The 14,636-nt window shown below is 37.2% G+C and overlaps 1 protein-coding gene across 2 annotated transcripts in view; it reads right to left on the reverse strand.

The window, feature by feature from the left end:
* Positions 1-14,636, reverse strand: part of LOC144444162 (cullin-associated NEDD8-dissociated protein 1-like) — a 34,130-nt gene that overhangs the window by 3,330 nt on the left and 16,164 nt on the right. For both annotated transcript variants that reach the window (XM_078133573.1, XM_078133574.1), the window contains exons 18-34: positions 14,369-14,534; positions 13,758-13,857; positions 13,422-13,507; positions 12,028-12,142; positions 11,145-11,230; positions 10,154-10,228; positions 9,895-9,990; positions 8,951-9,018; positions 8,198-8,292; positions 6,579-6,682; positions 3,424-3,491; positions 3,153-3,267; positions 2,735-2,809; positions 1,780-1,968; positions 1,385-1,456; positions 762-872; positions 81-141 (exon numbers count right to left, since the gene is read on the reverse strand). In XM_078133573.1, the coding sequence (XP_077989699.1) occupies positions 81-141; positions 762-872; positions 1,385-1,456; positions 1,780-1,968; positions 2,735-2,809; positions 3,153-3,267; positions 3,424-3,491; positions 6,579-6,682; positions 8,198-8,292; positions 8,951-9,018; positions 9,895-9,990; positions 10,154-10,228; positions 11,145-11,230; positions 12,028-12,142; positions 13,422-13,507; positions 13,758-13,857; positions 14,369-14,534 (1,682 nt within the window). The remainder of the gene's footprint in view (positions 1-80; positions 142-761; positions 873-1,384; positions 1,457-1,779; positions 1,969-2,734; positions 2,810-3,152; positions 3,268-3,423; positions 3,492-6,578; positions 6,683-8,197; positions 8,293-8,950; positions 9,019-9,894; positions 9,991-10,153; positions 10,229-11,144; positions 11,231-12,027; positions 12,143-13,421; positions 13,508-13,757; positions 13,858-14,368; positions 14,535-14,636) is intronic.

The following is a 14,636-nucleotide window of genomic DNA, read 5'->3' on the forward strand; positions in this document are numbered from 1 at the left end:
GGAGGTAGACACATTTGAAAGATTAAGTATACTTACGTTGCAGTATAACACTTGGGCTGAGAAAAGAGAATTATACTTACGTTGCAGTATAGCACTTGGGCTGAGAAAAGAGAGTCTGGCTAACATTAGATAAGTAAGCATCTGAAAAAATAAAAAAATAAATAATATTGTGTCAGTTATCATATCATACCATATGTATAGCAAGGTATACACTTCTGACTTGCTGCCAACAATGTAGCCAAGTAGATGAAAGTGACCAATCAGCTCTGGGGTTATACCAGTCAATGTTTCAAGACATTGATGTTTCACATGCTATTGTTTTTACACATTAAAATCACCATACCATAGACTGAAACCCACCCACCTCTCCATCCAGTGTTTTCTTAGGCTAATAGCCACACAATACAAATCAAACAAAGGTTGTAAAGACAATGCCGGCTACTTTCTTTGCATCCCAGATGGGCCCATTCGGTAATGTCCGGCATGTGGACATCCTTGTGATTTTGGCTATTTGTGTATTAATCATAATAGAAAATGATTCAACTATATATTTCATTTTCATTGAGTGTGAAATAAGTACATTATCATTCTTCAAGACAAAGAGTTTAAGACTTCGTTTTCATTTTCTATACTTCACCCCACTATAACTTATAAGTATCAATCAATGTACACACATAATCTTATCAAACCAGAGAATTTACAATATTGGCCAGCTCATTTGGAAGTTTCAATCAGATGAAAGAAATCAGACATAAGTTTACCTTGATATCGTAGTGGTCTTTGAGACCGTCTTCTACGTGGTTAAGAAATTCAAATATGTCTATCCTGTCTAGACATGCATCTAACAGTGTGTACATACATTCAAAGGCAGCCTGTAGATGAGAGAAAATACAATTATTATCCAAGACACAAACAGTCAAATTTTACCAGCACATTGTTGTGATATTGATGGACTACTGACATCAATGGTTTGCCATCTCATTTACCACATCCATTTCAAGAAGGACATGAGATACATCTGCTTGCAAGAGCTTTCTAATTTTTACATCGATCTACTATCGTTCCTGTTCAGTGTCATAAAACGTTACATCGCACTGGATTATGGTGCTATACAAATACCTTGATTGATTGATTGATTGATTGATTGATACAGATTCATCGCAACCAAGATGTCATAATAAAATTCCCTACATTACTGCCTGGGGGAGCATTTTGTAAACATATATATATCAATCCTAGGGAAGAGGCTCCAGTTGTATAAGTTATGAGTTCTGTCCTCCATTGTCTACAGGTACAGGTTTTATCACAAAGTCTTTCCAACACATGATTATTTTCAGACACAATTCATACATACTTGAGTAATGATATACACATATAAACTGACCTTCCTGATGTCCAAGCCATCATCTACTGTATGTTTAAATGGACCCATCTCTACTTCACGAATCAGGTCTTTCTGTAAGAGAAATCCAAACATCAACTGAGTGTTAATGTTATCTGTGTTATTGATACGTACGTAACAATCCATGTGCAAGTGTGTAGTGATAGCAAAGAGTTGTCTGATTAACAGTTTGCCTTCATAGTGTTTGATAAGGTAAACTTTACTGAATATAAATGGAGGAACTTGTCACAAGTGGATCGTGTGTTAGCACACCTTGTGTTAGGCAAACTGGGAGGGTTGGAAAGATCAGTGTTGTATTCTACAATATCGGTCACAATGCATTACTCCTGTAAACAGACAATCTTGGATTACAGAATAGAATTTGTCTAAAGACTTACCCTGACTTTAGTTTCATTGTAGAGGTGTGGTAGGATATCATCCAGTAAGTCTCTGATAAGTGATGGTTTATTATGTGCAGCTGAGTTAAATGTTACCAATGCCACACGTCTTACGTTCAGATCTTTATCTTGCATGGTATTCAGGAAATCAGCTATGCAGTTTTTCAACAGTGAATCTACAGGCTGTGACTTCACAAACAAAGAAAAACAGAGAGGTTATTTTAGATCAAAAAACCATCAGGATGGAGGAATATAATCTTGTTGTTCTCGATAAGACTTCACTCTACAGTCACCATCCTCTTCCCATACCTTATTGACAAAATGAATTTTGAAGGAATGGTAAGGTTTCCGTCAACATCACCAAAGTTTATCATACTACGCTAATAAATAAATGACAAAATATTTGGTCTTTTAAAAACTGCAATTTTCCCAGTATTTCCCAGTACGTGCTGAACATTCCCTGGTCTGTAACTAAAGACTGGGGTCAAAAATCAGGGAAGAAGACATGACATCGACATCATAAATTCTCACTGATTCCCCTAAGCTAATTCTCTTGCTAGACATCCAGCTTACCACTCTCTGAAATGCTTGTTTTTCAATCTTCGAATAACCTGTGCAGTCTAAAAGGGGTATTGAGCTTAGCACCCCCTGAAATGCTTGTTTTTCAATCTTTGAATAACCTGTGCAGTCTAAAAGGGGTATTGAGCTTACCACCCCCTGAAATGCTTGTTTTTTAATCTTTGAATAACCTGTGCAGTATAAAAGGGGTATTGAGCTTAGCACCCCCTGAAATGCCTGTTTTCATTCTTCTAATAACTTGTGCAGTCTAAAAGATGTACTGAATTTGGGTCAAAATGGGTTTAAAATAGGTTCTGGGAAGGTAGGATTGGCCACACCCCTCCCCCATCACAGGGTATGACACTTACAACATTGTAGTTAATCACAGGATACTCACATGATCAGAGATAGTAAACTTGACAGCAGTGACCACAGTACTCCTAGTATAGGGTGATGATGATCTCAAGTTATCCTACAAAAAAAACATTAGAAAGCATGCATTTTACAGATTTTTCTTCAGACAAAAACAATGCGTGTTATGCTTTATTACTAAGGTTCTCATTTTATCTATTTAACTTGTATGTACTTTATTCAAATTAATACAAGTCTAATTATGGATGCATTGGTTTAGATAAAATAAATAAATAAAATACATTAGATAAAACTTCAACAGTTCCAATATGTCATAGAGCACTGGTTAATTCCCTACAATAATGTTTCAGAATAAATCAGAAATACCCGTACTCGGAGACACATTAAAACTGAACAAGACCCTTTCCAGTTAATAAACCAAACTAAATTTTAATAACACCTACCTTTAGTTTTGGTAGTAACGCAGCAGGATCTATCAGAGTCAATTTTCCAAGACATTCAGCAACTACATTCCTTGTTCCTTCTTCTGGACATTCACAATGATTAAACAATAATTCCCTGTCACACAATATAACAATACAGAGTTAATATTTTACTGTTTACAATGTGCCATACCAATTTCAATTTCATGTGAAACATCTGTCAAATATTTGTGCACCATGGGGTTCCAAACTAGTTTGATAGATAGTTGAAATTTAGTGTGTCTAAACTCACCAAATATTACCAACAAATGGTTTTATGTGTTCCACAGCTTTCGCACTCACAGATTCACAAGCAATGATCTGAGGAAACACAAAATATAAAACATGCATTAGGAAACATTCACTAATCTAACAAATCTCTTATGATCAATATAAAACCAATCACATATCAATATTATCTCTTTCATCTTTATGCTATAACACATTTCAATCCAGGGATATTGATAACAGAATGGACGATAATAAATCAATATGCAAATCAATTAATCATTAATATGCACAGATCTGCATCAAGACACAAATCAGATGGTCTTAATTTTGTAATGGACCCTGTACATCACATTTCATTACCATGTACCATTTGTTATGACATCCATGCTGACATGGACAAATACAAAGATGGACAGATTTGACAAATAATAGAGGAACACTATCAATCATCACTCACTCACTTACCCACTCACTTACCCACTCACTCACTCACTCACTCACTCACTCACTCACTCACTTACCCACCCACTCACTCACTCACTCACTCACTCACTCACTCACTCATGCATGCTTGCATGCACACACACACACACACACACACACACACACACACACACACACACACACACACACAAGCTCACTTCCCCACACACAATGTCACACTTTCTTTCACATACACCAGTATACATGTAAGTATCATTTTACATGTAAAAGGGTCAGCACAATTATTTTTCAATTTTGTCTTCATATACAAGGAAATAAGAGTAAAGAACACCACTTTGACATCAAAATATAAATAGTACAAGCGACCTATCGGTCAGAATAGCTCCGCTGTTTTTTTTTTAATTTTATTTTTTATTTTGGTGACACGTAGAAGTGGTTCAGTTCTTCAGCTCTTCACTATGCAGTTTTGTTTTAGCGATGCAATAAAGTGGTTAGTGGTTCATATGATATCTCACTGTAAAACACATTTTACACAGAAGTTGGTAAATGTATTGTACTTTTATACCATAGTCACCATTTTATAACAAAAATCTACTGTTATGAAAAATTGCACAAAATCTCAGAAAAAAAATGACTGGGAAATGCACACAAGAAAAAGAAAAAAAAAGATGATTTTGAGGTTGGCTATAAATAATTCCATTGTCTTACAGCTTTAACCCTGGGAAATTTTAATGATGAATGAAATAAACTAGGGATCTAAAATAATTTTGAGGCAATTTGAATTTCAATTTTCTAACAAATTTACCAAGTCAACAACATTCAACTAGTACAAGTTGAGTAGATATATATAGGGAAGAAATGTATTAATCGCCATCTTAGTTTCCGGACGGTGACAATCCCCGCCAAGTACCAGAAAGAGAGTCATTCTGGCAGCCATACGTTACAGTGGTAACACTCGTTCATGTTCTATTACCTTTCATAAAGAAAACACAACGAAATGGTTGAAGTGATCTTTTTTTTAAATTTCTTTTCATCACAACAACAAAATCTGCGTGATCAAAAGTGTTGTAAACTAAACCAGAAAGAATTATCGGACTGGCTAAACTTCCCGATGAACTGGAGTAAGGTCCAAGTCCAAGTAAGCCTCGATAGTACGTGAGAAAATCGTCTCAAACTAGCGATACAACTTTCAAAATATAACTTGACATGTCTTCATTTGTTAGATTTATACAATTCAAGACGCGTTTTCACTCGAAAACAACAATTCTGTGAATAATGACACTCTGAACGCAGCGATTTCTCGGACGATGTTACCACTGTAACGTATGGCTGACAACGACTTGCTTCCGGGTTAGTCCCTCGTGCATCCGGGTACCTGGGGTTGTCGCCGTACGGAAACTAAGAAAGATGGAATTTACAGTGTTTCTTGTGACCGGCGCGGCGCCTGTCAGCAGACTCGGCCATTTTTTTTCATCATTCCATTGTATTTAAACCTTGTACTTGACATTTCGCAATATTTATAATTCTCAACAAAATACCTCAACATGCCTCACTTCGCTCGTACTCAAAGCAGCCCCTCGCGGTATGATCACTGATGACATGACGAGAGAACCTTTTCGGATTTACATGTAAAACGGGGAAAGATACGCAAAACATAATGCAAAGTCTGAAGCCAAATTAAAGTTGTGATTATTTTAATTATTTTTACTTGCCAAATATTTGCATTTTGGAAATGGCAAGACACGTTCATGTCGTTTAACTTTACATGTGAACTGTCGGCCAATAAACAAAAATTGGTTGATTCACAGTCCGCAGTTAGACTGCTCTTGCATAACTTCAACCGCATGCCTTCCTTACGCAAGTTGTCTTAATTCTGGTTCACTGTCACTCCAAATTGCACGACAATATAGAATTAATCACAAGTTACATGTTATCTGAAAACATCACATTTTTATAGTGGGTCTGAAGATTTTAGTGAGTACCAAGAACGTCTTGTGTTGTTGCTTGCTGTGGAAAATCGCCCGGTCAAATGAGGTCAGCTTCAGCTTCTGGTCGAATCAGGATAGAGTATGCAAATAAGGACGTTGCGGACTGGCTGATTATGTAGAAGGGTGCAGAATTTGGATTTGAAGTTTACAACCCTGTTTCGAATAAACGCTTGTCACTTCATGCATTTGGGCGCCCAATGCGTAGAATTATGACTATAGCACATATTACAATGCTTGTTTGCTGTCAATAGTGTCTTTTGAAAAGTGGCAGTTTACTTAAAGTCTCGTCGAATGATTTCCAATATGGCGTCGGTCATTATCCTCATTAACATATTCATTTTTTTTTCAAATTACAAAAAAAAAATCATAAAAAATAAAAATGAAGATGTGCTGACTTGAAATTAACAAACCTGAGTAAGCTACCCCCTGCGCATCAACACACCAGATATCAAAGCAATCTGACAATAAGTTTTGACGGAGATGATGAAAATGACATTTTATGAAAAAAAATCATAAAAAATTGAAAATGACACAGATCAACTTGGCATGAACAAATCTGAATAGCCTCCCCCCAGGGAACATGCACACCAAATATCTAAGAATACTGACTGTCACTTCCGGAGAAAATAATGAAAATATAAAAGTTTGACGGACACCTATGATTCACTCTACTCTCTATACTCTATACAACCTATACCTAAAGCTACGCTTTCAGCTTTCGCTGACAGCGGAGCTAAAAACTCACCTCTTTGAGAGAATGTAGTAGTAGATACTGTCGTTTAGGTTGAGTTTCAATTTCATGTAATACAAATGGTAAATACAGGGACAAGTTACCAACACTAATGTTACCTGAAAAAACAACAAGCAAGACACATGAGATGATCATAAGAATTGAAAGATACAAATTGTACATTGAGAACAAACAAACAGTTGTTGTCACTCAAATATCTGTGTCTTATCAATCAGGTAAAGTATTATAAATATCACATATTATTACATATTTGCCAGTGATTATTTTCACTGGTGTACATGCATACTCGCAGGATTAGATGTCCTTAGGATGTCCCAAGAATGTTTACCTACAGAAATACTTAGATGGACACCACCTGGAAAACGTAATGGTGTTAGACCAAAGACTACCTGGCAGTGGACAGTGATGACTGAGTTAGAGGAGATGAGCCTTAGGTGAGGCAAAGACTGCCTGGCAACGGACAGCGATGACTGAGTTAGAAGAGATGGGCCTTACATAGGGCAAAGACTACCTGGCAGTGGACAGTGATGACTGAGTTAGAGGAGATGGGCCTTACATAGGGCAAAGACTACCTGGCAGTGGACAGTGATGACTGAGTTAGAGGAGATGGGCCTTGCATGGGGCAAAGACTACCTGGCAGTGGACAGTGATGACTGAGTTAGACGAGATGGGCTTCAAGTGGGGCAAAGGCTACCTGGCAACGGACAGCGATGACTGAGTTAGAAGAGATGGGCCTTACATAGGGCAAAGACTACCTGGCAGTAGACAGCGATGACTGAGTTAGAAGAGATGGGCCTTACATAGGGCAAAGACTACCTGGCAGTAGACAGTAATGACTGAGTTAGAAGAGATGGGCCTTACATAGGGCAAAGACTACCTGGCAGCAGACAGTAATGACTGAGTTAGAAGAGATGGGCCTTACATAGGGGCAAAGACTACCTGGCAGTGGACAGTGATGACGGAGTTAGAGGAGATGGGCCTTACATAGGGGCAAAGACTACCTGGCAGCAGACAGAGATGACTGAGTTAGAGGAGATGGGCCTTACATAGGGGCAAAGACTACCTGGCAGCAGACAGGGATGGCTGAGTTAGAGGAGATGGGCTTTACATAGGGGCAAAGACTACCTGGCAGTGGACAGTGACGACTGAGTTAGAGGAGATGGGCTTTACATAGGGGCAAAGACTACCTGGCAGTGGACAGTGACGACTGAGTTAGAGGAGATGGGCCTTACATAGGGGCAAAGCTCAATTCGGTGCCAAAGACTGGTTAAAGTGGCATAAGTTGGTGGTTGCCTTATGTCCCAGCTGGGACCATGTGGATTAGTTAGTTAGTTTACACATTAATTTTATATGGGGTATTTTGTTTGTACACAACTAACTTTAAGTTGGGCAAAACAGGAATAAGGCACATGTAACAATAACTCGTTCTACATTGACCCTTCTAACATGACGTGCACACAATATAGGTGCCGAGAGTTGCTAGACTTCTGCTCTATACACTACACATGCATTTTAATAGGTACATGTGAGAATTAGTTGATACTCTTGTATATTTTGACCCTCTAAAATACTCTCAGGTATTATCGTCATCTAGAACTGACAAATGTACCTACCTAGTGCATAGGATGCTGCAGACTTCACTTCTTCATTGGGTGAAGAGAAAGCATGGATTATAACAGATTGTAAATCAGCTTGGCTACTCAGGTCTCTGTCAGACAAAAATGAAATGAAATAATCAGTCACTTATCAGTGTCATATGTTTCTTTATAATACAAGTCTTCATCGAATACATAACCTCCCAACTACTGATTGGGAAACAAAACGACATACACATGCAGACTTTAGTGTCTGACAGTGTTACTAAGTTTCATAAAAACTGCTTTACATGTTAGATATACAGTGGAAATGGACGTACTCTTGTATGGATGGACAGGACTTAAAGTTATCAACACCATCAGGCTTTATCCCTTGGCAGCTACAAATGTTAAGTTTATATCTGATTGTATGCATCTATATCTGATTGTATGCATCTATATCTGATTGTATGCATCTATGTACACAAATATTATGAGCATTTATCATAAATACATCTGATTATCAGTTTTTCCTAAGGTGTAAACTCACTGGTGACAGATATAGGAAGTTCGGGTGAAAAGAAATGTTCATGAGTACTCCATCTTTGGCATGTCAACAAAGGGGAGTGAAATGTAAACAAGAAAAAGTCAGTGACAATGTGGATACTACTAATACAAATGTGGACATCTTCATAGTTCTGTCTATCAAACCCTAAACTGACATTCACAGAGTTTCGTATTGTAAACACGGTAAATTCATATCTAGATCCGTGTATGTTATTGGATACTTACACATGCTTGCCAATCTCTCCAAGTGCTAATAATGCAAATAGACGTATGGAGTCTGTAGACTTGGGATTCTGTAATGAATAGTACACATAATGAGAAATAATGTATTCTGACAATCTCTGCCAGTCCGTAGCAAGACTAATCACTGTGGAATGATGGGACACCAATATATATCTATATTGCTCTTAAAGGCCACTGGCCCAAATTGCACATTTACAAAAACAAGCAGCAAGTATATATAATGGTTAGAACATACAGAGAGAAAAGTAAAATAATTTTACATACATGAATGAAAAAACTAAATAATTAAATACATTCCTTTCTTAATTTGAAAGATTTGTACACAAAAATTTCCAAGTTGATTATTACAAAATTCTTGTTACTTGACATGAGCACATAAATTTTTTCTATAGTAGGTTGTCTATATGACAACTTCAGTAAGTATTTTTCCCTTCGATTGTGGTACAGGGGGCAAACTGAAATGAAATGAAATGAAATTCGTCCTCAACATCTGTTGACATACAAATTTTACAACAATGGTCCTCAAAATTGATGGCCTGGGACCTGCCTTCCTTCCATGGGACACCAATACAAACTGTACAAGGCTGTATTAGTAAACACTCATCTGTTCATTGATATGTTAATGCACAGTATAATCTGAAGTATTATCTCCACAGAATATCAAGTCCTGACTCAGCCTTCTGTAGTTGCTGCTTGGAGATCCTGAAGGGAGCGTCTTGAGTGTGGTGGCTCTTTTGACATCACAACATAGGTGTTTACATTGCTCTGGGAGAACACTGAAAACTAGGCTTGATTGATACATACCTTGACATTGCTAACAAACTGTACTAGAACACCAGAGGGGGCTCAGTAAGTACAAGAGAGTGTAATGCCTTTTTTTCCTTTATTCAGAGATAAATTGAGAACACTGAAAACTTGGTACGTACCTTGACATCGCTAACAAACTGTACTACAACTCCTGATCCTTCTCCTGAACAGGTTATTGTCAATGCTGCCACACACTTGGCAATTGAGTGGAATGCCTGCAATCAAAACAAACACACATATAAATGAAGAACCAAACATCGAAAAAAAATACATCAGTTACTATGATTGATACTAAATGATTTAATTATACTGCACACATCTACTTTTATACACATTCAATATAAATACCTCTTTCTGTGAACTGTGAAAACCACCTACCTGTTTGTGTACAGCAAAGGGTGAATTCATTGGTTGAGTTGCTTGACTTGGTTTGTACACTGGACTTATCAACATCTAGAAGAAGACAAAACATTAAATTATCAATAATCTCTTCACTAAAACATAACTTCAGATAATTCAACTTTTCATCACACAGCGTTAGCTGGAAAATGTACATGTTTTCCTATGTGTATGTAGTGTGTTAACATAGACATCTTTTACTTACTTGATGATATGCTGTTAAAAGGGTGGAAGCTAGTCAGAACTTTTAGAAAACCTTTATTTGAGTTGAGTTTTGTTGAGCCCATGCAGTTTTCAATAGTGTTTTTATGTATGTACACATAAAAGATCAAAACATATATTCAACAGAACAGAACTACAGAACAACTGCAGTGCACTGTTCTGTTCAGTGGTACTGACTGGTTAGACTATACCATATGCTTTGCTAAACAGATTAGTTTTAGTTTTACTTTGAAACAAACCAGGCTAGAGGTCCATGCAATATATGTAAAACACTACTGCAAAGAAACCAGTGTCCATGATAGCTGTCTGAGGAATAAATCATCTGTTATGTGTGAGACCAATATGATGTAGTGTACATGTCATGGATTCTTTTTGGCTGTTACATTTACTGTCATTTGTTCTTTTGTGAGCACTCGTTATATACATCTGACACAATACCATAGGTTTTCCCAAGCCACATGAGAGCGCTGAGTGAATTCATTCAATGCATAATATGCCGAAACATATGGGTACCATACTGTTATCGTTATTGTTTGGTGGTTCTCTTTCTTTCAATTTCGAATGTTGAGTGTTATATTGTAAGACAGATTCTGGTTGGCTACTTGTAAGTACGAGATTGGCTTCGGGAAAACCTATGGCATTGTGTCAAAGCTGACCAAAGAACAAACGACAGTAAACGTAACAGCTCCAAAAAAATCATGACGTGTACACTACATCTGATTTTAATCAGATTGTGTGCGAGACATACCTGTAATAATTCTCTGAAACCCATTTTAGGTGATCCAGTAGCTACTAGGGCCTGGAAGAATTCCAACATGGCATGTAATGCACTACCTGTAAATAGCAAGTATGGAAATAGATGTAGGGAGTATTACAATAACAACATTACACAAATCTGTCCTGTGTGTCAATATACCACCCCTTCCTGTCCTTTGAGGGGTATTAGTCTCAAATCTGGGGTACATGTCTTCACTTCCCTTTGAAAATACAGAACCCCTCCCTCTAAACTAGATGTGTCAACTCTCATCTGATGATTTTCAGTTCTTCTCTGTTATTTGAGAACATAGATTCAATCTTCCTCCACACTGCTATTACAAGTATAGCCCCATTTCCCTCCCCACTCCATCTGAGGATGAACCAATCCCAATCCAACAGCAATTTGAAAATCTTTCCTTCTCTGTAATTTGAGGGTCCAGTGTCCCCTTATGCCATTTGAGTATACGATTCCTCATGGCTATTATTAAAATAAATTCCAAACACCTCATACACATACGTCAATTCTAGAACATGTGATAAACTTCATAATGAACCCCACAGTCATTTAAAACTTTGAAATCCAACATACATATGTATTCGAATTTACAACACCTCATGGCCATTTGGACATACATCAGTTCTACATGACATGATAAAGAACCCCCCACAGTCGCTTTAGTCTTCAATGTCCAACATATACTAACCTTGTAGCAATGGTGATCTAACAAGGGTGAAAACTTCAAAGTCCAACATATACTAACCTAGTAGCAATGGTGATCTAACAAGGGTGAAAACTTCAATGTCCAACATATACTAACCTTGTAGCAATGGTGATCTAACAAGGGTGAAAACTTCAATGTCCAACATATACTAACCTTGTAGCAATGGTGATCTAACAAGGGTGAAAACTTCTGGTAAAATTGTCCTATCAATGTTAGCCATACTGTTACTATGTACCTTGGAGATAGATGTCAGTAGATTCATTGTCAGCTGTAACAAAAACATCAATACAATATTACACGTATGCAAGACTGTAGAAATCAGTTTTAATAATCCATGTTAATTGTTGTATTTTTGTTTATTTAAACTATTAAGTTCATCCCTATGTCAAGTTCTACTGTCTGTACTGATAATTAGAATTTTTTTGTTTTGTTTTGACGCAATGGGAAAATATCTATGACACTGTAATTAACCAGAAATTCAATTTTTTTCAATACCTCTAGAAAAATGTCACAGCTTTGACTATACTAAAGGGCTGTATAAACTAAATCAACATGAGGAATCATTGTGAAACATCAGTTGTAGGGTACATCAATAATGATGGACAAGTTTATTTGAAACTAAACATGACACATAGCTTTGATACATGTACAGGTCTACAGTTTATCTGCTTACCTGTGATACATGTACAGGTCTACAGTTTATCTGCTTACCTGTGATACATGTACAGGCCTACAGTTTATCTGCTTACCTGTGATACATGTACAGGTCTACAGTTTATCTGCTTACCTGTGATACATGTACAGGTCTACAGTTTATCTGCTTACCTGTGATACATGTACAGGTCTTCAGTTTATCTGCTTACCTGTGATACATGTACAGGTCTACAGTTTATCTGCTTACCTGTGATACATGTACAGGTCTACAGTTTATCTGCTTACCTGTGATATATATACAGGCCTACAGTTTATCTGCTTACCTGTGATACATGTACAGGCCTACATTTTATCTGCTTACCTGTGATACATGTACAGGTCTACAGTTTATCTGCTTACCTGTGATATATATACAGGCCTACAGTTTATCTGCTTACCTGTGATACATGTACAGGTCTTCAGTTTATCTGCTTACCTGTGATACATGTACAGGTCTACAGTTTATCTGCTTACCTGTGATACATGTACAGGTCTACAGTTTATCTGCTTACCTGTGATACATGTACAGGTCTACAGTTTATCTGCTTACCTGTGATACACGTACAGGTCTTCAGTTTATCTGCTTACCTGTGATACATGTACAGGTCTTCAGTTTATCTGCTTACCTGTGATACATGTACAGGTGTACAGTTTATCTGCTTACCTGTGATACATGTACAGGTGTACAGTTTATCTGCTTACCTGTGATACATGTACAGGTCTACAGTTTATCTGCTTACCTGTGATACATGTACAGGTCTACAGTTTATCTGCTTACCTGTGATACATGTACAGGTCTACAGTTTATCTGCTTACCTGTGATACATGTACAGGCCTACATTTTATCTGCTTACCTGTGATACATGTAGATCACTTTCATTTATCAAAGGTGGACATTCTGCTAAAATACCATCTATCATAGTTGTGGTCAATGATGAACCTGAAAAATTCAAGATTGAAAATCAGTCTTTGAGAACACTACTGTAACAGAGTATGAAATGTGTTAAAAGTTGCATAGATTTCTGTACCCTGTTTTTCGCTGGGAAACCCCAGCCAAATATCCAAGGAATACCTAATTACTTTGGTAGACATTACATACCACCATATTCGATCTAATACACCAAGAGTACTCTATTTTCCTCTACAACTGTAAATAGCTCAGTTTATTAAAATACTTTTGTCATACTTACCATAATTCTTCATAAGGACATCAAGACATTGCAGAGTGCTTAGTTTCAGAGCACGGTGGTTTTTACGAAGGAAGGAGGCCAGAATAGGTACACCTTCTCCCTATAAGATATAATGTCATAGTGCTGTCAAGATAATGTCATAGTGCTGTCAAGTGTAATAGTAATAGCTACTCCTTACAAACAGCCTGTGTTGTTCATTCATACATTTGGTAGTTACTTGTTGATTTGACTATCTCTTATTTGACCCGATGTTCTTTCAGTTTTTTGTTCATTCATTTGATACTATTATATGCTAATTCTTGCACATTCGCAACTGCAAACACAGTCTAACACATACATCCATATATACACTCAAATACATGTAAATACACACACACACGCACGCACGCACACACACACACACACACACACACACACACACACACACACACACACACACACACACACACACACACACACACACACACACACACACAATGTACACACATGGACAGATCCATTCCTATCACCACTTTGGTTATCATCCAGTATTACATACATCCTTCACCTTCTCTTAAATCTTTCAGTTTGTCTAACTAACAAGGCTGTATTGTTTACGAAAGCTGTCTTACCAGAATTGGCCTGAGATCTATTTTCAATGGTGATCCAGCTATTAGAGTCAGTGCCTTGACTGTTGTCAATCGAGTAATTTCATTCCTCAATCGATCCAAAAATATTGGCAGACAAGTCCTTAATTCATTCTTCAGTTGATCTCCAAGGTTACAAATAATCTGACCCCTGTAATGGAAATACGGTTATGAGAAAACTGCAATTTGAATGACAGACATTATACTGTATTGACATTTGTTTTGACACTGGAGGATTTTGGTTACAGCCAAG

The sequence above is a fragment of the Glandiceps talaboti genome, chromosome 13, assembly GCF_964340395.1.
Source record: "Glandiceps talaboti chromosome 13, keGlaTala1.1, whole genome shotgun sequence".
In the NCBI taxonomy this organism is placed as follows: Eukaryota; Metazoa; Hemichordata; class Enteropneusta; family Spengelidae; genus Glandiceps; species Glandiceps talaboti.